General features: G+C 40.3%; 2 protein-coding genes across 2 annotated transcripts; both read left to right on the forward strand.

Annotated features, from left to right (window-relative positions):
- Positions 1-636: 636 nt before the first annotated feature.
- rabgef1l (RAB guanine nucleotide exchange factor (GEF) 1, like) lies at positions 637-13,921 on the forward strand. Its single transcript, XM_057839889.1, has 9 exons — positions 637-785; positions 1,141-1,335; positions 1,559-1,719; positions 1,786-1,967; positions 2,063-2,144; positions 2,216-2,348; positions 2,943-3,034; positions 7,429-7,685; positions 11,123-13,921. Exons 2-9 carry the CDS (start codon positions 1,154-1,156, stop codon positions 11,528-11,530), a joined length of 1,497 nt encoding a protein of 498 aa, XP_057695872.1. The 5' UTR covers positions 637-785; positions 1,141-1,153; the 3' UTR covers positions 11,531-13,921.
- Positions 13,922-14,090: 169 nt separating this feature from the next.
- Positions 14,091-23,935, forward strand: LOC130918035 (high affinity immunoglobulin gamma Fc receptor I-like). Its single transcript, XM_057839891.1, has 5 exons — positions 14,091-14,134; positions 14,211-14,246; positions 16,085-16,363; positions 18,044-18,316; positions 23,479-23,935. Exons 1-5 carry the CDS (start codon positions 14,110-14,112, stop codon positions 23,748-23,750), a joined length of 885 nt encoding a protein of 294 aa, XP_057695874.1. The 5' UTR covers positions 14,091-14,109; the 3' UTR covers positions 23,751-23,935.
- The last annotated feature ends 972 nt before the right edge of the window (positions 23,936-24,907 follow it).

The following is a 24,907-nucleotide window of genomic DNA, read 5'->3' on the forward strand; positions in this document are numbered from 1 at the left end:
CAGAAGGGCTTGCTAAAATTTGTTCAACGTAAATCAGCCAAGGTAGCCCCCCGCATTTTTACCACACCAAATCTGCCCCCCTTTGCAAAAGGTTTGGACACACCTGTTTAACTGATGATCCGTAGACGAGGCCAGCTTCTTTCACTTGGTACCGGCTAAATATTATTCAAAATGTAATGATGGTGGAAGAAATAAGCATCTTGAATTTAAAACTGTATGTTATGTTACTGTATGTATTAGCCTCGCAATGATCTTAATTGTGGTTGTCAGCCCAAAACCGTCTAAATATATATTAAATGCATTTTACCAGATATAAAATGACTACTACATAGTCTGTGGTAATCGTTTAGAGCCCAGTTTTCTCGTCGAATTGCAGCAGTCCAACGGTAGAACTTCAAGTCTCTCCGTCTATCTTCTCTGTTATTGCAACCAACCGCCACACACGCCTTCACCGTTTTGATTATTAATGTTAACGAGCAGAAAAACACGCCATAATAGGAGGAATTTACGTAGCGGTAATGCTAAAATCCGATGAGTAGACGGACAACATGGCGCGGAGGCGTGGTTGTGACGTCATGTGAGTAGGGTCTATATCCCGTCGTCCCTCAGGAGAAAATGGCGTAGATCGCGCGTGCGCAGTAGCAATCCGTTGTGATCTGGTAGCCCGTCACGATCGGGTAATGACAAATCTACCGTAAACATTCCACATTCGAGCAGATTTGGAGCAGGATCAACCTTGCGCGAAAAGTTTTGCCCATCCTGCGAATGACGCCGTAGGTTGACAGGTTGACAAAAACAGACGTCGTCACATTTTTTGACATTGTTGTTTGTTGTCAAATGGTAGCTTCTGAGTTAGCTTCCGTAGCTAGCCAGCCACGGACCGTTCTGTTAAGTAATGGATCTGAATAAAACTTTTTACCGTTCGGATGCCCACTTTTCCACAACAGCAACGTATTACTTTGAATATATGGTAGAGTGTATGGGCTGAAGGTTTGGAAATTTGGGATTTCTGTGATGAAACGATGACATGAGCAATTAGCAAGTGACATTCAAAAACGAATTTACGCTGGAGTGACAGTAACGACATTGGTGTATTAACTAAATTGTTTACAGATTTTCATATCCGTGTTCTCTTTCCAGTCTGTTGTAAAGGATGATGGCCCAGCGGTCTGAACGGCCTCGGATCCATTTGGACCAGTCTGAGCTCCTTTGTACTAAAGGATGTGGATTTTATGGCAACACGGCGTGGCAGGGTCTGTGTTCTAAGTGCTGGAGAGAGGAAAACCAGCGAGAAAAGCAAAAACAGATCCAAGACGACTGGGCTCTAGCTGAGAGGTTTGATTTTAACCTTTTACAATTATCGTAGCTGGACGGTTCTGGTCTTTTCAGAAGAATTTTCTCCTTTAATCCAAGCTGGCTTCATTAGTGACCAGTCAATGTAGTTATCAACTATTCGGTGTGTGTTTTAGTGTGTGTGTCTGTCCAATATTAGCTGTTGTGTCCCTCTGACTGTACATCAACATCCCATTGCTTCACTTTTGTCCCTCACTCTTCGCAGGCTGCAGAGAGAGGAAGACCAAGCCTATGCAAGCAGACATCAGAAGGCCCAGCCGCTGCCCGCTTTTGCACCTTTTGGCAAAACAGAGGAACGGAAGACCAAAGAAAAGTCAAGCAAAGTCAACACTGTCACCAAGTTTTTCAAAACACCACCAAAAAAAGGTAGCTAGACCTTTCAACATATTTTTCTCTTACCGTGAAAAAGAAATTGAATGAAATATCCTTCAGATGCCGCGACACCTACGGATGCTCAGTCCGGCCCGAGTTCCTGCTCCTCAATAAACCGGCCCCCTTCTGTGGACACCGACCCCGCGACGAAGGAGTTCATTGAATTCCTAAGGCCTCTAAAATATGGTCGGCAAATCTTCAAGCAGTGTCGCTCTTTCACTGAGAGCATAGCCTACAAACGGGTTGGTTCCATTACACCAAAGCTGATGGCAATGTTTTTTTTTTTAGTTTTGTTGTGTGTTAAAGAATTTTTGCGCTTTTGTCTCTCATATTGTAGGTCTCTGGTGCTGACGACATGTCCGAATGCGTCCAGGATTTCTACCAGTCTCTCTCAGAGCGCCTTCACACTCAATTCAAAGGTCCAAAAATTATTCTTTTACAAATATTTTCTTCCCCCCAGACCCCTGGTCTTATGTTGTTTTGCTCTTAGGCTCCTCTGAATACGTGGAAGGCATTATGGATGAAGTCGAAAGATACATGATGACACGTCTTTACAAGGAAGCGTTTTGCCCTGAAACGTCCGATGATGAGAAGAAAGACCTGGCTACTCAGAACAGGATCAGGTCCGTACACAGAAGACGTAACTAATTAAAACTGGGATTATTTCAGGTCTAAAGTTACAAAATCACAATACTGACCTAGTTTGATGAACTCAATACCAGGACCATTGAATGTCTTACGGCAGCAGCAATTAAGCAGCATACATGCATGCTCCTTAGTACTACATTTAGCTAAATTTGTGGCAACAAGAAGGGGAAAATAAGTTAAATATTATAATATAAATAAGTTAAAAAAGAAAAAAAATGCCCATGCATAACATGTACTGTATAACGGGAAGAATATACGGTTGGAATATACAGTAGGAGCTTATTGTAACAATGGTGTTAAGTGTGTCTCATCTAAAGTAACCAATCCGAACAGATATGAGAATGGAAATTTAGCAATAAGTTATTCAATGTAATATTATTCTTTGTGTAGTTATTACTTTGTGTTTTGGGGGCTGACAGCACAAAAAGGGGGGAAATATGGATAGAAAGTTTTGAACTTAAATCTAGTTTGGAAAGGCCAACCATTGTTTGGGTGAAAAATAAACTATTAAATTGTATGAGGCGTCATGCTCACATTCTATACTTAATTATATGTGACTGAATTTGCAGAGCTTTACATTGGGTCACGATTGAGATGCTGGGTGTTCCCGTCGATGAGGACATCCCTGAGGCTTCTGATAATGTGGTTAAAGCAATCACAGGTGAGTCACACACACACATATAAGGATACTGCAGTGATCTTCTTTACTTTTATTCTGATGATATACATTTTTCCAAGGTTATGAACAGCCCGTGCTGCATTATAGTCACATGGGACATGAAAGCTTACTTCATTCCATACTTTTGTTTTGATATTCATGTAGGCCTGTCGCGATAACAAATTTTAGTGGGCGATAATTTACGATATGCGATATTACTGTGCCCCCCCCACCCCACCAAAAAAAAAAAAACACATTTTAAAAACCCATTTACAATAACACAGTGAGAATACAGTAGGCTATATATTAATAGATCAAGTAAACCCATTTAACCCTTTAACACCGAACGTGTCGGCAGCGACGCGTTTACGCATATCGTCTTTGAAGCTTCGTCATGCTGTAATTACGTCACTCACGTGCCTGTGGTTGGTCTCATTTGAAAGTGCAGAAGTTGATGTCCACACCAGTTTTTATTTGAAGTCAATCGACCAAGAAAAACGGGAGATAATGTCTTTTGAGTTTTATAGGTTTCTTGCACTCATAAATACGCATTAAAACGCTGCATGGACGATGTATCTATCTTCATATATCCATCATTTCTTGTCCTTTTTCGAAACCGAAAGCAGCACAAAAGAATACATATCCCAAATGCCGTTCTGATGTCAAGAAGGACGAACCGAATGCGATCATTTTTAATACATTTTCGAGCGAGGCGCCAACTAATGAAAGCGAGGCATGCGAAGCAAGCAAAGGACGGTTGGTTTGAGCGATCGATTTTGAAACGTGCAGAATGAATCTAAAACTACATTTAGCGCAAGCTAATGCATTATTTCATTAACTCAAGGAAGAAGATGAGCCGTATTTGACATTGTTTTCTTTGGACCGGTCGGCGTCTCGGCGAGTAGAAGTGACAGCAGCGCGAACGGCGAAAGAGTAGGCTGTGTGACGTTGTGTGTGACGCAGCTCCGTGACCTGTTCAAGAATAAGCTTTATTGAGTGCGCAAAAAAAAAAAAAAAAAAAAATTATTGGGTCGCATCCCTGAAAATTTTGAATTGAACTGAACTACTTGTCATTATTTTTTGAAATACTTTTTTTCAATGTTATATATTATTTTTTCTTCACTATAATCTTTTCAATTTTTATGTAGATGTGTGCTCGAGAAGCTTGATTGCATGTACGTATATACTTTTGATAAGGTGATGGGTACAACACCTAACTTCACAAAGAGATATCCTCCAAACCTGTTTTGTGTTAGGTGATATATATATATTTTTTTATCTCACTATTTTGCACTGTATATAACCTGTTTGACCATAGTATGTGTAAAGGCCAAAAACGCCCATGACCATACCTGCTGTATGTGTTGAATTGTCAAACATAAAACAATTCAATCTTATTTTTTTTCTATTGAATGTTCATCTTTACAAGTTGAATAAATATTATCAAGCTTCAAAACAGTTGGTCGAGCATGTTTGGTTGTCAATGGCACATCAACATTACAAATTTTGAAAAATGATTTTGGAATTTTTTTGTCTTTTTGGGTCCAAAATGTGGATTATAATTGGTCAGTGAAGAAAACAACAGTTTGGACATGAAGTTCAAGGTGTCCTGAAAAAAGGGACCCAACTTGGCCATTGTAAACAATTTTTTCTTTGAAATATAAAGGCAACATCAAATGCATGCAAATTCGGCCAAAATAGGCTTAGGTGTTAAAGGGTTAAACGCCATAAATATTTACTCCTAAATTAAAAAATACTTTCTAGAAAATCGCAACTAAAAACAAGACCATGCCTCTAAAAGACAATAATATTAGTACCGCACAGAAACACAGAATAAATAAAATGTCTTTTTCAAGGTAAAAAAATAAAATTGCACTTAATAACTTAAGCATTTAGGCAAATGAAAACTTTTCCCCTGATAGCGTCTGCTATGGCGTTCCATGTGTAATATTCTGATTGGATGTTTTCCAAAGCACCCTGAAACGCACGCAATGGTGATGTTGTTTTGTTCATGTGACCCGGCAGTGAGAGAGACGGACAGATAAAGCCTGCCGAGAGCCATATGTTGAGGAAGTGTTGTCAGCGCTGTGTGTTACTAAAAAACAAAGTTGTCAGCACGAAGAAGCATCTTCGTTCCGGGTCCGGCACGGCTCTGTGTTGACTGCGTGCCCCGCAGTACGTCAAAAATAGAGGTGGACTTGATTTGATTGAACATTTTTTCCCAATTTTTTAATGTTTTTGCTATTACCATGAGTTTGCGATACTATTTGATTACTGTTTTAAATTACATGACTTGCATAAAAACTCCCCGTCCATCCTCATAGCTTCTGCCATGGCGTTCCATATGTAATATTCTGATTGGATGTTTTCCGAGGCACCCTGAAGTGCACGCTACCGTGATGTTGTTTTGTTCATGTGATGCGGGAGTGAGAAAGAGACAGTCTACCGAGAGCCACAGGTTTAGGAAGTGTTGTTAGCGCCGTGTGTTAATAAAAACAAAGTTGCCAGCATGTCGTGTGTTTGATATCATTGCCAGAAAAACACAAATAATAGGACACCTTGCAGCTTCCTTTTTAATGCTGTCCTTATAATAATGATCTGCTGCATCATAAATCACTTTGTCACTTTCCAACTCCATGATTAAACGTTCTTCGTCCATATTTGCTGGTGATTAAACCATGAATGGACCCTACTCACGTGACGTCACAGCCACGCCCCCGCGCCATTTTGTCCGTATACTCGTCATGTTAATGCATTAGCGCTTCGTAAATTCCTCCTATTATGGCGTGTTTTTCTGCTCGTTAACATTAATAATCAAATCAAAATGGTGAAGTCGTGTGTGGCGGTCGGTTGCAAAAACAGAGAAGATAGACGGAGAGACTTGAAGTTTTACCGTATTCCGAGGGACCCGGAGAGGAGACCGAGATTGACTCCTGCAATTCGACGAGAAAACTGGGCTCTAAACGACTACCACAGATTATTTAGTAGTCATTTTATATCTGGTAAGATGCATTTAATATATATTTAGAGGGTTTTGGGCTGACAACCACAATTAAGATCATTGCTAGGCTAATCGCCGACAACATACACTCAGACGTTGTGAATGAACTACCTGATAATATATAATTATAAGGGGATAATCAGGCAGTTGTCATACAATTAATTTACAATTTCACTATTGAGGTCAAAAGCCAAAAAATAAATTCAACTAGGGAAAATCTGGAGTAGCGCTATCGCACTTCATATTTATTACATATTATATATGTATGTAGTGAGAGTGCTATTGCTAAACCATATAAACATTAAAAGCCCTAGCTCCATTGACAAATGACATGAAATACATTAGACTTGACAGTGGATGTTAGCAAGAACAAAAGATTTTGAATTGAAAATTTCGTAACTCACCTTCCCTGCACACGATAGATTCCTGCCGAATTTTCGTGGACGAGGACCTGTTTCACCCAACCAGCAACGAAGTATTTATAAGCCTCCAAGCTCTTAAAGTTTTTCAAACTTTCGTGAGAATAGGCTGATTTTGTGTGGACAAGATAGTTGTAAATATCAGGGTAGCTAGCAGATGTCAAGCAAAGACGGCGAAGACAGCGAGTCGAAAAACATCGATTTAGGCATCAAATATGGATCTGCTGAATGGATAAACTGAAGCTTTTCCACATAATGCCTTTTATGCAACGCATCCAATGAGTTTACAGCGTCAGATAACACCGGGGCTTCCATGAATTGCTCTATAACTTGCACGACTAATTGAAAACAATGAGAATAAGTCTAAAAAATACGGACAATATGGCGGCCGGATACAGCGACACGTCATTTTGTGACGTAGGTGAGTAGGGTCTATAAGACACTTTGGGCTGTTGACTCCAGGCCTGGATCCGCCCATTTTGATGGATGTGTCTCCGGCAAAAATAGAAAATAGCCTATACCATCTGGCGAGCTCCAGCACGCCTGAGATGGTCCGCAGTCAATCCAGAGCACTGGCGCTGCTTGTATACATTGAACAATAGGAAATAATGCGAACGGATTGGCTTTGGCGCTATTTTTTGCCGGAGCAGGACGGAACCCGGAATGATGATGCATCTGGTGTATTTGGGCCCTGAGTACTCGTCGCAGCATATTGCACACTTGGTAACAAGGAAGCCGGACTTTTAACAGCACGCCTGCCGCACGCGTGCGCGCAAGCACGTGCACGTAAGGCGATAAATCGCAGCGGGAAAATTACCGCCTTCATTTTCATTTACCGTGCGATAATGGAATTATTTCATATCGCCACAGGTTTATTATATTCATGGCCAATATGTGTTTTTTATTTATTTTTTGTATTTACGTTAATTCTGGTTCGATCCTGCGGTCCCCCTAAAATAATATCTGCATCTCCCTAGATGTGATCGAAATCGATTCCAAGCGGGTGCCAAAGGACAAGTTGGCATGCATCACGCGCTGCAGCAAGCACATCTTCAACGCCATTCGCATCAGCAAGAAAGAGGCGGCGTCGGCGGACGACTTCCTGCCCACTCTCATCTACATCGTACTAAAGGCGAACCCCCCGCGGCTTCAGTCCAACATCCAGTACATCACTCGCTTCTGCAATCCCAGCAGGCTCATGACTGGAGAGGATGGCTACTACTTCACTAATCTGGTCAGTAAGCCTGTCGCGATATGCAATAATTCCATTTATTGCACGGTAAATGAAAATAAAGGCGGTAATTTTCCCGCTGCGATTTATCGCCTCACGTGTGTATGTGCTTGCGCACATGTGCGGTGGACGTGCTGTTAAAAGTTCGGCTTCCTTGTTACCAACAGCGCAATATTCTGTGACGAGGATTCACTCTGTTTTATTGACTTCTGGGTTTGTTCGTTTTACACATTTGAGTTTGCCTGACCATCATTCAATGGAGGGAGGCGGGGCCGAGTGCACTGTCGGAGTACAGCAATGAGCGAGCAGAAAATGGACAGAAAATGCTGATTTCCAAGCCAAACACCACAGCCGCGGTGTGGCAATATTTTGATTTTAAACCAAATAGAAATGGCGATGCAACCAAAAAGGACGAACCAGTCTGCAAAATGTGTTTGGAGATTGTTTCAACAAAGAGGGCCAACAAAACAAATCTACATGCTCATTTGAAACACTAGCACCCTCTTTAGTTTTAACTGCTTGGTAAGAAAACTGCATCGCAACAAGCGAAGCCTACCTCGTCACGCCAATCGACAATTACAGAGGTAATCGCTTGATTTGAGAAATACAAACGAGACTCCGCAAAATGGCGTTCCCTCACGGAAAGTGTAGTCCGCTACATTGCTGAAGAAATGAGACCGTTTTACCTCTGTTTAATGTTGTTTGACATAAGGCTATGTTCATACTGTAGGTCTTAATGCACGAATCCGATTTTTTCGTGTTTTTCGGACTCAAGTGACGCATTAACTTGACGGTCTGAACGTGACAAGTCCCATAGAAGTGGACCATTTCAAATCCGATCCGGGTCACTTTCGTATGTGGTCTAAATCCGATCTGGGTCACATTTTTCCTGAATGTGGCTGGCGGTCTGAACTTTCAAGTCTCCCGAATCGGAATTCATGCAGCAATGACATCAGCAAAGCAAAAGCGGCAGGCAGGACGGGAGTTGCCTGGCACGGCCAGACTGTTCTCCCTGTATTTTTCAAACACACACTATACCTGGAACAGCGGTGAGTCTGGTGTACCAGGCTAGGACAGGAGCGATGTACAGTGGGGCAAATAAGTATTAAGTCAACCACTAATTTTGCAAGTTCTTCCACTTGAAAAGATTAGAGAGGCCTGTAATTGTCAACATGGGTAAACCTCAACCATGAGAGACAAAATGTGGAAAAAAAAAAGAAATAACATTGTTTGATTTTTAAAGAATTTATTTCCAAATTAGACTGGAAAATAAGGATTTGGTCACCTACAAACAAGCAAGTTTTCTGGCTGTCGAAGAGGTCTAACTTCTTCTAACGAGGTCTAACGAGGCTCCACTCGTTACCTGTATTTGTGGCACCTGTTTTAACTCATTCGCACCTGTCCACAACCCTCAGTCAGTCACACTCCAAACTCCACTATGGCCAAGACCAAAGAGCTGTCGAAGGAAACCAGAGACAAAATTGTAGACCTGCACCAGGCTGGGAAGACTGAATCTGCAATAGGTAAAACACTTGGTGTAAAGAAATCAACTGTGGGAGCAATTATTAGAAAATGGAAGACATACAAGACCACTGATAATCTCCCTCGATCTGGGGCTCTATGCAAGATCTCACCCCGTGGCGTCAAAATGATAACAAGAACGGTGAACAAAAATCCCAGAACAGCACGGGGGGACCTAGTGAATGACCTACATGCGCCGCCAAACGTGACCCCCTGCTGAAGCCAGTACACGTCCAAGCCCGTCTGTGGTTCGCTAGAGAGCATTTGGATGATCCAGAAGAGGACTGGAAGAATGTGTTATGGTCAGATGAAACCAAAATAGACCTTTTTGGTGGAAACACAGGTTCTCGTGTTTGGAGGAGAAAGAATACTGAATTGCATCCGAAGAACACCATACCCACTGTAAAGCATGGGGGTGGAAGCATCATGCTTCGGGGCTGTTTTTCTGCAAAGGGACCAGGACGACTGATCTGTGTAAAGGAAAGAATGAATGGGGCCATTTATCAAGAGATTTTGAGTGAAAAGCTCCTTCCATCAGCAAGGGCATTGAAGATGAGATGTGGCTGGGTCTTTCAGCATGACAATGATCCCAAACACACAGCCAGGGCAACAAAGGAGTGGCTTCGTAAAAAGCATTTCAAGGTCCTGGAGGGACCTAGCCAGTCTCCAGATCTCAACCCCATAGAAAATCTGTGGAGGGAGTTGAAAGTCTGGGTTGCCCAACGACAGCCCCAAAACGTCACTGCTCTAGAGGACATCTGCATGGAGGAATGGGCCAAATACCAGCAACAGTGTGTGAAAAGCTTGTGAAGAGTTACAGAAAACGTTTGGCCTCCGTTATTGCCAACAAAGTGTACATAACAAAGTATTGAGATGAACTTTTGGTATTGACCAAATACTTATTTTCCACCATGATTTGCAAATAAATTCTTTAAAAATCAAACAATGTGATTTTCTGTGGTTTTTTTCCACATTCTGTCTCTCATGGTTGAGGTTTACCCATGTTGACAATTACAGGCCTCTCTAATATTTTCAAGTGGGAGAACTCGCACAATTAGTTGTTGACTAAATACTTATTTGCCCCACTGTAGAATAGAATAGAATAGAATAGAATACAATAGAATAGAATACAATAGAATAGAATACAATAGAATAGAAAGCCTTTATTGTCATTGTACTGAGTACTACAAGATTTAAAGCTTTGCCATAATTTGCACAACGTAAAAAAAAAAGTACAATCAGCATAATGTAAAAACACAAGTTACAGTCTACACAGATTGGGAATAAAGCGAATAAGTGACTAGCACCAAGTGGGGATGTAGTGGTAATATACCTGCGTATATGACAATTTACAGTACGCAGACTAGGAGCCAAATGACTGACTTGATATGATAGCGCAAATGACAGTTAGTGACAGTTGTGACAATGTTATGGCATTAGCTGTGCAACGGCAGTGACATTTCAGTACAAACTTGAGAATAGTGACAGCTTTTGGAAAGGAACTATCTCTCAGGCTGTTTGTTTTGGCTGGAGTGGCCCAGTAGCGCTATCCAGAGGGCAATAGGTTGAAGAGGTGGTAGCTGAAATAGCCAACTTGGACAGGAACCTGCCCAATTTGGCAACCTCACCTCCCAGTCAAAATGGATTGGACAATATTTATATCATAGTCAATGACACCGAAACCTGACAATTCAATGCCAACCATCCCAGTTCAAATAGATTTGACGTCTATTGCTGTCAATGGCTGTGAAAGAATTAGTTGTTGCCTAATGCATGGCCTTTTTTTTTTTTTTTTTTTTAATCTTACACTTTTCTGCTTTGACTCTCAAACTCATTTTACAAACAAGTGCCTTACAATGTTATAATTTTCTCCCTTTCACAATGATGCATTCATGAGCACGTCGCCATTGTCCCCTCAGTGCTGCGCCGTGGCCTTCATTGAGAAGTTGGACGGCAAGTCGCTCAACATGACCTCGGAGGAGTTTGACCTTTACATGTGCAGGGGTGGGGCTTCGCCCAAGTACGCCCCGGAGGGTGGCGCCGCGCTCAGCCAGGTCCACAAGCGTCTGGACCTGCTGGCGGGCCTGGGTGAGCGACAGGAGCTGGTCATGGAGCGAGCACGCCAGCTGGAGAGCGACCTCATCGACTGGACGGATGAAGTGGAGCAGAAAGTGCAGAGCGTCCTGGACACTTTCGAGACACAGAACCCTCCCGCCACCACAGTCGCTGCTGCGAACGTAGCCACACAGTCATCGGCCATTGACTCTGATAACGTCGAAAATGAACACTTGCCACCGCCGTTGACGCCACAAGTGTTTGCCGGTTGACGGTGGAGGAAATTTAGAATGCGAATCTTTATAGGAAAACACCCCAGACTGGTTGCCAGTCAGTCGCAGGTGAGGTTTCACAATACTAACAAAAAGCAAATGAAGTTTTTAAAGGTTCAAATGCAATTTGGGTTCTTTCACAGAAAGACCAAAATATCCGCCACCTTTTATGAAATTCCAAAAAAGCCACTCATATCTGGAGTGCGCATTGATACGTTAAAATGTCAACCCCATTACTGTCTGTTAAGTTCGTTCACCCTCCTTTTTTTGGACTGAAAACAAAATTTCCCAGATTTTAAATATTAGCGTTACCCAGATGTAAGGCACAAAACATTTGTGCTTTTGCGTGCATGTGTGTTGCATGGATGCTTTTATTTGGTTGACTCTTGACCGTTCACTGCAATGATTTGAACACTAAAGCAGCTCAACATAATGCTGTTTCCAACATAGCACCTCAAACCAATCTACTAGTGTGAAAGGATTAGTTTTAAATATTTTTAGGTATTTTTAAATGATTTAAAAAATGATATGATGAAGGAAAAACACACACTGGATTGATCAGATGGACATTGTGTGTTTTAATATTTAAGTTGGAATCATTTTCTTATCACTATTTTCTAGGCACATATATATTCTTCTTTTTGGTTTATTTTGAAGCCAGGTTATTAAGTTTAACTCGTTGGCTGCCATTATCGGTGATGGATGTCTGTCGATGGCAGCCAATGAGTCTTCTAGCTTGAGTATGTTGTTAAAGCACTGTAAAAGCCATGGATGGGGTTAAACACTGGCCACAACTTGAAGTACACGTTCATAATTGAATTGGATCCAACACAAAAACTGCCTTTACAAATATAATAATGCTCATTTTGATGGAACCTCAGTAGTCATTGTTGTAATTGGTATTTTTCGGTGAAGTATTTTATTTTTGTAAAGGTGCTTTTTTTCCCCTTGTTGTGGCCCCGTGAATATACTGAGCGGTTTAAAACGTCCTTATAGGTTTGCTAATGTATCATATAGGAAATTAAGTCAATAATGTCCTTTATTTAAATGTAACTTATTGGGGCAGAGTTGTCTTATTTCAACTGGGTGTGTGACAGCGATGATGCTGACTAATAAAAGTGAAGGAAATGCCCGCTTGTCGACAATTTTTGCTCACGTTGCACTTTCATACAAATCGCCGCGATTGTGCAAGCGCATGTAAAAGTGGGTGTGGAAATGGCTACACTTGTGTTAAATTTATAATTTCAAAGAAAATGATATTGGTGTATGTTGACAAATACTGGTTTGAAAAGTCCCACTATTTTTGGACTAATGCTTTCAAAGAACTGCTTCATTTTCCTTTTTCTTTATATTTTTACAGTATTTCCCTATCTTATATAGGATTGCTTTAGGTACTATGGGTGCTATTTCCTGCATCAACAGATGATCTCGAGCACTAGCAAAAAGGGTTTATTGAAACAAACGACCCCTAAAATGATTGTCGAGGAAAAATACTTCAGTAGATTTGGACAATCTCACCAAAAAATAATCAGTGCAAGTTTCTCAGACACAATTTAAAATGTATTTTAAGACATAGCAGATGAAATTCATGGTTATTTCAAGAAACTTTCATCAAAATTAGCCTATTTAAGATTTCTGAAGAAACCTGAAAACTACAAACCTTCATTCTATATATCGTTGAGATTCGGGCTGTGACAATATGTGATTTACCACAATAGGCCATCTGTATGCTCCCACCAAGAATTGATATATCATTTTTGAAAGATGCCACTGTTTAATAAAGGAACCAATAGGGTGTTACCAAAATGTTTCACTATGTTAACGCATTGGCTGCCATTAATGGCGCTAGACGTCCAATTAATTTTGACTGGGATGTTCATACGCTCCTCCGAGTCCAAATGAATTGAACATCTAAGGGCACCAGTGGCACTCCCAACATGAGCATTCAAAGCTACTCGTCCCAGTTTAAATGAATTTGACATCGTTGCCAATGGCAGGCAGTCAGTTAAGACATTTGTTTATTAGAATGTTGCAATAATGTAGTGGTGCTGTATTTACAGAAATTTACTTAAATATTCTAATAGTCTGTGTGGAAGGCAAACGTTTTCGACAGCTTGTCCGCAACATTACGTAAAATAAAACATTTTTTTACAATTCCCATTTAAAAATACCTTGTTTCTTTCTTTAATAGTTGAATATCATAATTGGTTTTCTGACCCATGTATCAACAATAGTTGTTTCGCCATATTGTGAGATAATCCGTATCGTGAGCCTTGTATCCCAAATCGTATTGGGGGTTCCCAAGAGGTTCCCTCCCCTAGTCGAGATCCTGCGACCATATTTGACATCTTCACTAAATATTTCCAAAAAACATTCTGAGAAAAGACTGAAAGGGGAAATCACTTTATGATTCCCCTAAAGCGCTCCATGTAAAATTAAGTGAAACGAAACAAGAGAATGGAGAAATTCCTGTTGTGTGATGAGCATTAAACCCCCCCAAATTTAAAGAAACTTTCACTTCCCTACTTATTTGGAATAAAAGTGGCCACACATCATAGAAACGACAAAGGAAAGCCACCATGCTATACACGTTATGCTTTCTTGGTAAGTGTTTACTAAATGAGACAAATTACATGAAAGCTGCATTATTTGTGTTACTCATACGTGTTTTCTATTTCAGTTTTTTCAACTCTACCACATCTTGTAGTCCCTGCAGGTAGGAGCTCTTTATACAAATAGACAAGTTTCCTGAGCGAAACTAGGGTGGCGCCATTTTTTATATTTTCTGCTACGGACTTCAGGTTTAGACAGATCACCATGAATTGCGGTTAAAGTACATAAAGTTTTAAACTGCCAAATCAAACTAGAGGAAACCACGGAATCTCCAAAAATGGATTCAGCAGAACGTAGTTGAGACTCCGGGACTTTCTTTGCTGTGCTTGGTTGTGTGAACTCCTGGAAGCGCCTATATATATGCCTGGAAGTGTAATGTTTTGAACAGTGTCCAGCTTCAATGTGCCAGTGTGGCTCTTCCTCCCCATACGCCTTAAATCGAAACTCGCAGCTTTAACCCTAAATTGATCCACCTAAAAGATTGCAGGTTTGTTCATATTTCTTCATTGGTCGTTCGTGGAAAAAATTCTAACAATCGGTGCAGCCTGTGTTAACATAGGGTGTAGATCGATACGCTGGCCAGTTAAGTGACCAAAATCAAGACGAAATTACAAATAATATTACAGTTGCCGAACACAGAAGGGCTGACACAGATTTTGTTGTATTATGAGCTCATCCCACATGTACAGTACATATAAAGACAAATAGTATCATTCTTTTTTTATTGGAGAAATTAATGGAAATGCAGTGCCCTTCATAATTATTGGTACCCCTGGTTAAGATGTGTTTTTTAGCTTCTAATAATTTTTTTTTTATTATTCAAATAATATGGGACCTTAATGGGAAAAAAAAAGAAAAATCCAACCTTCAATACAAGTGCATTTATTCAGTGGGGAAGAAAATCCCACATAAAGAAATAATTATTTGACATCAAATAATGTGTGTCACAATTATTAGCACCCCTGGTGTTAATACTTTGTATAACCCCCTTTGCCAACAAAACAAGGTCTTGGACTGAGATGGCCATGGGAGGAGCTTGATTTTGTGTCTGGTGAACCATTTCTGTGTAGATTTGGCCATATGTTTAGGGTCACTGTCTTGCTGAAAGACCCAGTGACGACCCATCTTCAGCTTTCGGGCAGAGGGCAGCAGATTTTGATTTAAAATGTCCTGGTATTTCAAAGCATTCATGATGCCATGCACCCTAACAAGGTTCCCAGGGCCTTTGGAAACGAAACAGCCCCACAGCATCACAGACCCACCCCCATACTTCACAGTGGGTATGAGGTGCTTTTCAGCATGCGCATCTTTCGTGGCACGCCAGACCCACTTAGAGTGTTTGTTGCCAAAAAGCTCAATCTTGGTCTCATCTGACCAAAGCACACAGTCCCAGGCTTCCTGGAAGTTTTCGAAATGTTTCTTTCGTAATTTTTTAAAACAAAGGTTTGAATTGAACGGTGTAGGCTAAACCAATACACATAAAAATTAGTATGAGTCAATACAGATTTATTTTTCCATTGATCACTAACAATGTCCCGTCCCCAGCAAAAAGTGTACATGCAGGTTATGCCATATCGTCCAAACCAATGTTGAGACCAAACCTACGCCCTTGTTTTCAGATCCCTGATTGCGTTTCCATCCACTGTCAGAAAATCAATAAAATACAAAACTATTTTGGTTGTGGTTGTAGCCATATTTTCAGGTTGTCCTCCCTGTCCTGATGATGGCAGATGGATGCGGCATTTCCAAATTGTCTTTTTTGAGAGATTTTGATGAGTAATACCACTCCAGCTCCACTGTTGTTTTGGTTAGAGAAAGTGTAAAATGGAAGTCGCGAGCAGAAATGTGTGAGAAAAGCGGAAGTACCTCGGAAACTTGTCTAAACCATGTTGTGGTCATTGCATGCTTTTCACAGTTTTGGCTTTTAATTTTTCTGTGTAGAGACCTCTTATGGAGCAATAGTAGAGCTAGTGTCAGGTCATTCCCGGGTCTTCTCTGGGGAACGCCTCCAGCTCAAATGCAGGATTCCCGATGGCCGCAAATCCACCTGGAATTATTTGTGGTTCAAAGAATCGAAGCGGTTAGAGCACGACAGTGAAATATTGACGCTGCAGGGCTCCTTTGATGACAATGGAGCGTTTCAGTGCCAAGGAGTCAGGGACACTGCTGTGGGAAACATACACACGCTCAAAAGTCCACCTGTGGACATAAATGTGGACGGTGAGAGTCGTCTGACTGCATGTATTGTATGTACAGTGGGGCAAATAAGTATTTAGTCAACCACTAATTGTGCAAGTTCTCCCACTTGAAAATATTAGAGGCCTGTAATTGTCAACATGGGTAAACCTCAACCATGACAGACAATGTGGAAAAAACAAAAACAGAAAATCACATTGTTTGATTTTTAAAGAATTTATTTGCAAATCATGGTGGAGAATAAGTATTTGGTCAATACCAAAAGTTCATCTCAATACTTTATGTACCCTTTGTTGGCAATAACGGAGGCCAAATGTTTTCTGTAACTCTTCACAAGCTTTTCACACACTGTTGCTGGTATTTTGGCCCATTCCTCCATGCAGATCTCCTCTACAGCCGTGATGTTTTGGGGCTGTCGTTGGGCAACACGGATTTTCAACTCCCTCCACAGATTTTCTATGGGGTTGAGATCTGGAGACTGGCTAGGCAATTCCAGGACCTTGAAATGCTTCTTACGAAGCTACTCATTTGTTGCCCTGGCTGTGTGTTTTGGATCATTGTCATGCTGAAAGACCCAGCTACGTCTCATCTTCAATGCCCTTGGTAACGGAAGGAGATTATCACTCAAAATCTCTCGATACATGGCCCCATTCATTCTTTGCTTTGCACAGATCAGTCGTCCTGGTCCCTTTGCAGAAAAACAGCCCCAAAGCATGAAGTTTCCACCCCCATGCTTCACAGTGGGTATGGTGTTCTTCGGATGCAATTGAGTATTCTTTCTCCTCCAAACACGAGAACCTGTGTTTCTACCAAAAAGTCCTATTTTGGTTTCATCTGACCATAACACATTCTCCCAGTCCTCTTCTGGATCATCCAAATGCTCTCTAGCGAACCACAGACGGGCTTGGACGTGTACTTTCTTCAAAAGGGGGACACGTCTGGCAGTGCAGGATTTGAGTCCCTGGCGGCGCATTGTGTTACTGATAGTAGCCTTTGTTACTGTGGTCCCAGCTCTCTGTAGGTCATTCACTAGGTCACCCCGTGTGGTTCTGGGATTTTTGCTCCCCGTTCTTGTTATCATTTTGATGCTACGGGGTGAAATCTTGCATGGAGCCCCAAATCGAGGGAGATTATCAGTGGTCTTGTATGTATTCCATTTTCTAATAATTGCTCCCACAGTTGATTTCTTTACACCAAGCGTTTTACCTATTGCAGATTCAGTCTTCCCAGCCTGGTGTAGGTCTACAATTTTGTCTCTGGTGTCCTTCGACAGCTCTTTGGTCTTGGCCAAAGTGGAGTTTGGAGTGTGACTGACTGGGGGTTGTGGACAGGTGTCTTTTATACCGATAATGAGTTAAAACAGGTGCCATTAATACAGGTAACGAGTGGAGCCTCGTTAGACCTCGTTAGAAGAAGTTAGACCTCTTTAACAGCCAGAAATCTTGCTTGTTTGTAGGTGACCAAATACTTATTCTCCACTCTAGTTTGGAAATAAATTCTTTAAAAATCAAACAATGTGATTTTCTGTTTTCTTTTCCCACATTCTATCTCTCATGGTTGAGGTTTACCCATGTTGACAATTGCAGGCCTCTCTAATCTTTTCAAGTGGGAGAACTTGCACAATTGGTGGTTGACTAAGTACTTATTTGCCCCACTGTATATCCCCTTTATAGGCTTGATTTTTCTCTGTCCTCTTCTCTTCAGGAGGTTGGGCAATTCTCCATGTCCAACAACTTCCCGGCATCGTCAACGAGAACTTAAATATAACCTGTCGCCTTCGTGGACGCCCACGACTTCACGAGGTGATTTTGTACAAAGATGGTGTGGAAGTCATGCGGCAAAGTGGGTTTAACCCACGTTTGAGCTTACCCCGCTTGAGACTAGAGGACCAAGGACTCTATTCCTGTAGGGCCTCGTGGGATGACCGCAGACAAACTCATTCAGCAATTTCCAATGACGTTAAAGTAAATGTCTTAGGTGAGTTAAAAATATTAGACCTCACAATGTACAAGACAAGCTACGTGAGCCAACGACAACTAGGAGTGTGACAAAATATCGAAATGGTGATATATCGTGATACTTTGCATCCCAAAAGGTTATCGATATGCTCATGCCAAGAATCGAGATAATCATTTTAAAACCGTGTCAATGTTTAACACAAAACAAAAAAAACAATAAGGAACCAACGAGTTGCTACCAAAATTTTCCATCATAAAAGTTAACTCTATGGCTGCCTTTAACAGCATTCGACGCCTAATCCATTAAGACTGGGAAAGGCGAAAGAACCTTTGTTCATTCGAAACCAGACCATTCACGGTCACTCTTTCCGATTTTTCGGGGCATTCACAGGTCACTTTCTGTTGAATTTGTGTCACTTCCTATTCATTCCTGGGTCGGTTCCTGTTTGTAACCCAAAATCAACAGGTTCCGTAACCCACAATCAACAGGAAGTGACCCATAAAATGCCCCCAAATCAACAGGACGTGACTAAAAATCAACAGGCCCAATGGCCCAAAATTACCTCGTTGACCAGGATTGGCTGCCTCAGAAGTAGGAGGGGCTACTAGTGATTAAGTTAAAGCAGAAGGATGAAGATCGCTTGTTTTTCTGTTTTATTAGTTGTTTTGAAGAATATTCTACAATGATTCCCTGACCAATCATGTATCGATAATCGTTGTATCGCCATATCGTAAGATCATCGTTATTGTGAGCTTTCTATCGCAAATCGTATCGTATCGTGAGGTACCAAGAGGTTCCCACTCCTACTTTTACGATACGATTTGCGATACAATGCTCACGATAAAGATGATCTTACGATATGGCGATACAACGATTATCGATACATTGGTCAGGAAATCATTTTATGATATTCTACAAACGACTAAGAAACAGAAAAACAAGCTACTGCTGTGAATCGGAATGAGTTTATCACTAGTAGACGTTCAATCCGTTTGAACTGGGAGGGATGGCAGCGAATGAACAAATGTTCTATGGCCATCAGTGGCAGCCAATGCCAGGCAACGAGGTAATTTTGGGCCATTTAAGGTCATTTACCTGTTGATTTTCAGTTACTTCTTGTTGAATTTTGGGTATTTTATGGGTCACTTCCTGTTTATTTTGAGTTAAATAACAGGAGTTTATTTTGAGTTAAATAACAGGAAGTGATGAGGGAATCACCCGAATAAATAGGCAGTGACTCAAACTAAACAGGAAATGACCTGTAAATGCCCTAAAATGAACAGCAAGTGACCTGTAAATGCCCTGAAAATCGGACAGAATGACTGTGCTCTGGTTTTCGAATGAACGAACGTTCCTAGTCTAAATGGATTGGGTGTCATGAACCGTCAATGAGACACTATTATGGTGGATGATTTTGGTAGCAACTTGTTGGTTCCTTTTTATTTATTTATTTTTTAGACATTGACACCATATTTAAAACGAAATCTCGATTCTTGGCAGAAGCATATCGCTAACCTTTGGGGATACAAAGTATCATGATTAGGGCTGTCAAACGATTAAAATTTTTAATCGTTAATCACAACTTAAAAATTCATTAATCGTAATTAATCGCAATTCAAACCATCTATAAAATATGCCATATTTTGCTGTAAATTATTGTTGGAATGGAAAGATAAGACACATGACGGATATACAGTATACATTAAACATACTGTACATAAGTACTGTATTTGTTTATTATAACAAATCAACAAGATGGCATTAACATTAACATTCTGTTAAAGTGATCCATGGATAGAAAGACGTGTAGTTCTTAAAAGATAAATGTTAGTACAAGTTATAGAAATGTATTGTATTAAAACCCCTCTCAATGTTTTCGTTTTATTAAAATTTGTAAAATTTTCAATCAAAAAATAAACTAGTTGCTCGGTATTGTAGATGTCAATAATTACACAATTCTCATGGTCATAAAATCAGTCACACCCAAGCGCCAGCAGAGGGCGACAAAACTCCCAAAAACACAAGTAACAAGTGCATATGACCCCGTGCTGTCATTTTAATCTGTTTGAGTGGAGCATGTGCGTTACTTGCGCCAAATATTTTAACGTGATTATTTTTTTTAAATTAATTTCCGCCCGTTAACGCGATAATTCTGACAGCCCTAATCACGATATATCACAATTTCGATATTTTGTCACACCCCTAACCAAGAGGTTCCCATCCCTATTGACAACCTTTCAATTCTAGAACAAGTGTGTGTGAGTGACAAGGCCCTGGCGTAAGCAGGGAACACTTTGGTTGTTGGGCCTCCACAGCGACTCCAGGGCACCACTACAAATTATCTGTTTTCATTTAAAGGAGCCAATATATTGTGTACACCAGGGGTGTCCAACTCCGGTCCTCGAGAGCCCCTATCAAACTTGTTTTCCACATGACTGAAATAATTAGGATTATTATCAGGCTCCTGCAGAGCTTGTTGATGAGTTGATCATTTCATTTCATTTCATTTGGGAGACATGGAAAACAAGCTGGATAGGGGCTCTCGATGACCAGAGTTGGATACCCCTGGTGTACACAGTTGCAGTTTCTTAAACAGCTGGCTTTATCTCCTTTTTTATAAGAATGTTTACCGTAATTTCCCGAATATAAGGCACACCCATGTATAACACGCACCCCAAATTTACTTGTAAAATCTAGGGAAAATTATTGTACCCGTGTATAACCCGCACCCTAATTTGAGCACCAATAAATAGAAGAATACAAGAAAACAGAGCTCGTGTACAGATACAGAAATGTCATTTTACTGACTGGTGAAACACAGCACAAACATAGCACATTGGTAGTTCAAAACATTACCGTAAACTGACAGTATGTACGGTAATAATATGATCTGATAACTTCTTGAACTTACCAGAATCCAGGAGAAAACAAAACAGATGTGACTTTTCTTTTAAAGGCTGCTGTATAACTTGCTCGTTTCATCATGATGAATAAATGTTTCCTCCATGTACTGATACGGTAAAATGAAAGTGAGAACGTAAGTCGGAAATCCGAGAAAGCTCATAGCTGTCGACATGACAGTAACAATAGGAACTATTGTTATTTGGGTTTGAGTTTCCCGAGGGACAGATATAATTTACGGACACAGGAAGTCTGTGCTGTGTTACGTTTGTTGTGGTCCGAGTTGCGGAGCTGCAATAAACGTTGACTATAATGAATTCAAGAAACTAAATTCTGTGCTTTATGAAGAGTGAAAAAAGCAGAATTTAACAGACGAAATCATTCGGCCGATCAGACTGAAGTATTACCGAAACAAAATGGTGACGTCACGTACCGTCATGGTTGGCAATGGATCGCTGCATACGTTTCTTCAACACAACATGGCTGAGTCAATTTTTAAAAAATCGTTTTTTATAGATATATTAGGGCTGTCAAAATTATCGCGTTAACGGGTGGTAATTCATTTTTTTAATTAATCACGTTAAAATATTTGACGCAATTAACGGACATGCCCCGCTCAGATGGATTCAAATGACAGTACAGTGAAACGCCCACTTGTTAATTGTGTTTTGTGGAGTTTTGCTGCCCTCTGCTGGCGCTTGGGTGCGACTGATTTTATAGGCTTCAGCACCCATGAGCATTGTGTAAATAATTATTGACATCAACAATGGCGGGCTACTAGTTTATTTTTTGATTGAAAAATTTACAAATTTTATCAAAACAAAAACATTAAGAGGGGTTTTAATATAAAATTTCTATTACTTGTACTAACATTTATCTTTTAAGAACTACAAGTCTTTCTATCCATGGATCACTACAAGTCTTTCTATCCATGGATCGCTTTAACAGAATGTTAATAATGTTAATGCCATCTTGTTGATTGTTATAATAAACAAATACAGTCCTTATGTACCGCATGTTGAATATATATATCCATCTTGTGTCTTATCTTTCCATTCCAACAATAATTTACAGAAAAATATGGCATATTTTATAGATGGCTTGAACTGCGATTAATTATGATTAATTAATTTTTAAGCTGTAAATAACTCGATTAAAAATTTCTAATCGTTTGACAGCCCTAATGTATATATATATATATATATATATATATATATATATATATATATATATATATACTGGACTGTCTCAGGAAATTAGAATACACAATATTCTAATTTTTTCTTCTAATTTCCTGAGACAGGAAATTAGAATATTGTGTATTCTAATTTCCTGAGACAGTCCTGTATATATACACAGGACTGTCTCAAAAAATTAGAATATTGTGTATTCTAATTTCCTGAGACAGTCCAGTATATATATTTCTGTCTCCATCCAGATACCCATGTATAATGCGCACCATGATTTTACATGATTTTATTCCCTTTAGTATTCATGGTGCCCCCAAGCGAAATGGTCACATTATTATCATATACTGTTGCCAGGAACAATATCTGAAGAACTATGAATACTGTACTGCTATTACACAGTCCATTATGCAAATAAGGGTTGTCATTAATCATGATGCTTTTCGCTAATATTGTGATAAATCTAGTACAGTAGTTATAATAGAAAGTTAAATTTGGAAAAAAATTGCCACTAACGTAATAAATTTTTTTTTTTTTTTTAAATTCATACAAAAGGCCACCGCAACGCATTGTGGGTTACAGGGAGCAGATCAAAGACGCATGACCAAAAAGTAAAAAGCTCTCATTTGCAATTGAGTAAAAGATTCATTCAAAGACCAGACACAATTGGGCATTTCATATTCAGATTGAAAAACGTCATCAATTAATGAAATAGCAATAGTTACAATTATTAGACTGTGTTCTTTCAAATATTGCTAATTCCGCTACATTTCAGTCTTCATGCTGTGAGCGATGCATTCAAATACAATTGGAAAACACAGTATTCAAAACAATATGCAGTGGTGTGTTTTTGCAGTGATTATTAATAAAAACAGTTTAAAAGATATATATAAATATAGTTTAGGACTGAGTTGGTAAATATCTGGGTGGTGTGGGAGGTCATCAACTGACTTTTCATCTTCGGGGAGCCAAACGAGTTGCAGTGGACCTGTTGAAGGGTCGAAACTAGTGGAATGTTACAACCACAATAAATGAACAGTATGTTGAGCTGGAAACTGTAAAAGTTTTCACAGTTCATATCTTTTCTTTCAGAGGTTCTGACAAAACCCGTGTTGGAGATCCTTCCAGACAACGACCTGCTTTTTGCGGACCTGATGAATATCTCTTGCAGTCTTCAGTACAACGCCCGTTTTCCGGCACCTCCCATACACTACTACTTCTACAGGGATAACAAGCGGTTGGGACCGGCCACCTCTGAGAACTTTGACCTGGTCAAACGGAGACCGGGTCTGTACAGCTGCAAGGCCAAGGTGCCCCAACTTGGCCTATGTAAGTGGAGTGAGTCCACACAGTTTGAAGAGTGATAAGAACATGATCGTAAAAGATATGGCACAGCTTGGACCAGGTCTATGCTGTGAAGTCAATGTCTGCAACTCCTTATTCTGAAAATGTAAGACCCATTGTAAGACAATTTCTCCTCTCCCATACATGATAATAAATATATTTATAGAATGAACTAAACAGAGCAATAAAAGCTGTCCAAATCACTTGACGCAAGTAGTTGTGCCGTGTGTATAATTCTTCAAACGTGGTCTTCATTCTGGCACAGTCCTTAATGCCAGTTTTGGATGGATGGATGGATGGATGGATGGATGGATGGATGGATGGATGGATGGATGGATGGATGGATGGATGGATGGATGGATGGATGGATGGATGGATGGATGGATGGATGGATGGATGGATGGATGGATGGATGGATGGATGGATGGATGGATGGATGGATGGATGGATGGATGGATGGATGGATGGATGGATGGATGGTCATAGACAGTCTGTCCATTTAATCCATTTTGACTTATCTGGGAGTTATGGCAATGCACAATGGAACATGACCATTCACAGTCAGTCCTCCCAGTCTAAAAGAATCGGACATGTATCTGTGTCAGTGCAGAGTGTATTTCTAAATCATTTTAAATGTTTTTTTTTTTCATTTATATTTCTCAAATCTATAAAATCCATAAAAATAGAGAATACACAATGATTATATGATATACAGTGGGGAGAACAAGTATTTGATACACTGCCAATGGGAAAACACATTGGCAGTGTATCAAATACTTGTTCTCCCCACTGTATACAAGAACCGGCCTTAGTACAAAGGCTGTAGAGGCCAAGATCTACCAGAGCAGATCAGGCCCGAGGTGCAGGCTATGTAAAGATGCTCCGGAGACAGTCCTGCACATTGTAACAGGGTGTAAGAGTTACTGGAGAGGACCCACAAATGACTGGGATACTATACAGGAACATCTGTAACTCGTATGGAATAGAAGTGCCCAGATCCCAAAGGGACACGCCAAAATGAGTGCCTGAGAACATCAAGGCCAAGGTTTTTTAGGATTTCAGCTTCCAGACTGACAAATAGCTCCAGGCTAACCAACCGGACACCGTTTGTGGTCGACAAAGAGCAGAAGAGAGTGACGATGATAGATTTGGCAATACAAACCAACATCAGGAAGAA

Source organism: Corythoichthys intestinalis, chromosome 6 (assembly GCF_030265065.1).
Source record: "Corythoichthys intestinalis isolate RoL2023-P3 chromosome 6, ASM3026506v1, whole genome shotgun sequence".
Taxonomy (NCBI): Eukaryota; Metazoa; Chordata; class Actinopteri; order Syngnathiformes; family Syngnathidae; genus Corythoichthys; species Corythoichthys intestinalis.

Coding starts and splice junctions, on each gene's coding strand:
- rabgef1l (XM_057839889.1), top strand. CDS start 1,154: ATGATGGCCCAGCGGTCTGAACGGCCTCGGATCCATTTGGACCAGTCT. Junction 2,145..2,215: donor CCTTCACACTCAATTCAAAG/GTCCAAAAATTA, acceptor TTTTGCTCTTAG/GCTCCTCTGAATACGTGGAA. Junction 2,349..2,942: donor GCTACTCAGAACAGGATCAG/GTCCGTACACAG, acceptor CTGAATTTGCAG/AGCTTTACATTGGGTCACGA.
- LOC130918035 (XM_057839891.1), top strand. CDS start 14,110: ATGCTATACACGTTATGCTTTCTTG. Junction 14,247..16,084: donor ACATCTTGTAGTCCCTGCAG/GTAGGAGCTCTT, acceptor TTTTCTGTGTAG/AGACCTCTTATGGAGCAATA. Junction 16,364..18,043: donor TGTGGACATAAATGTGGACG/GTGAGAGTCGTC, acceptor TCTTCTCTTCAG/GAGGTTGGGCAATTCTCCAT.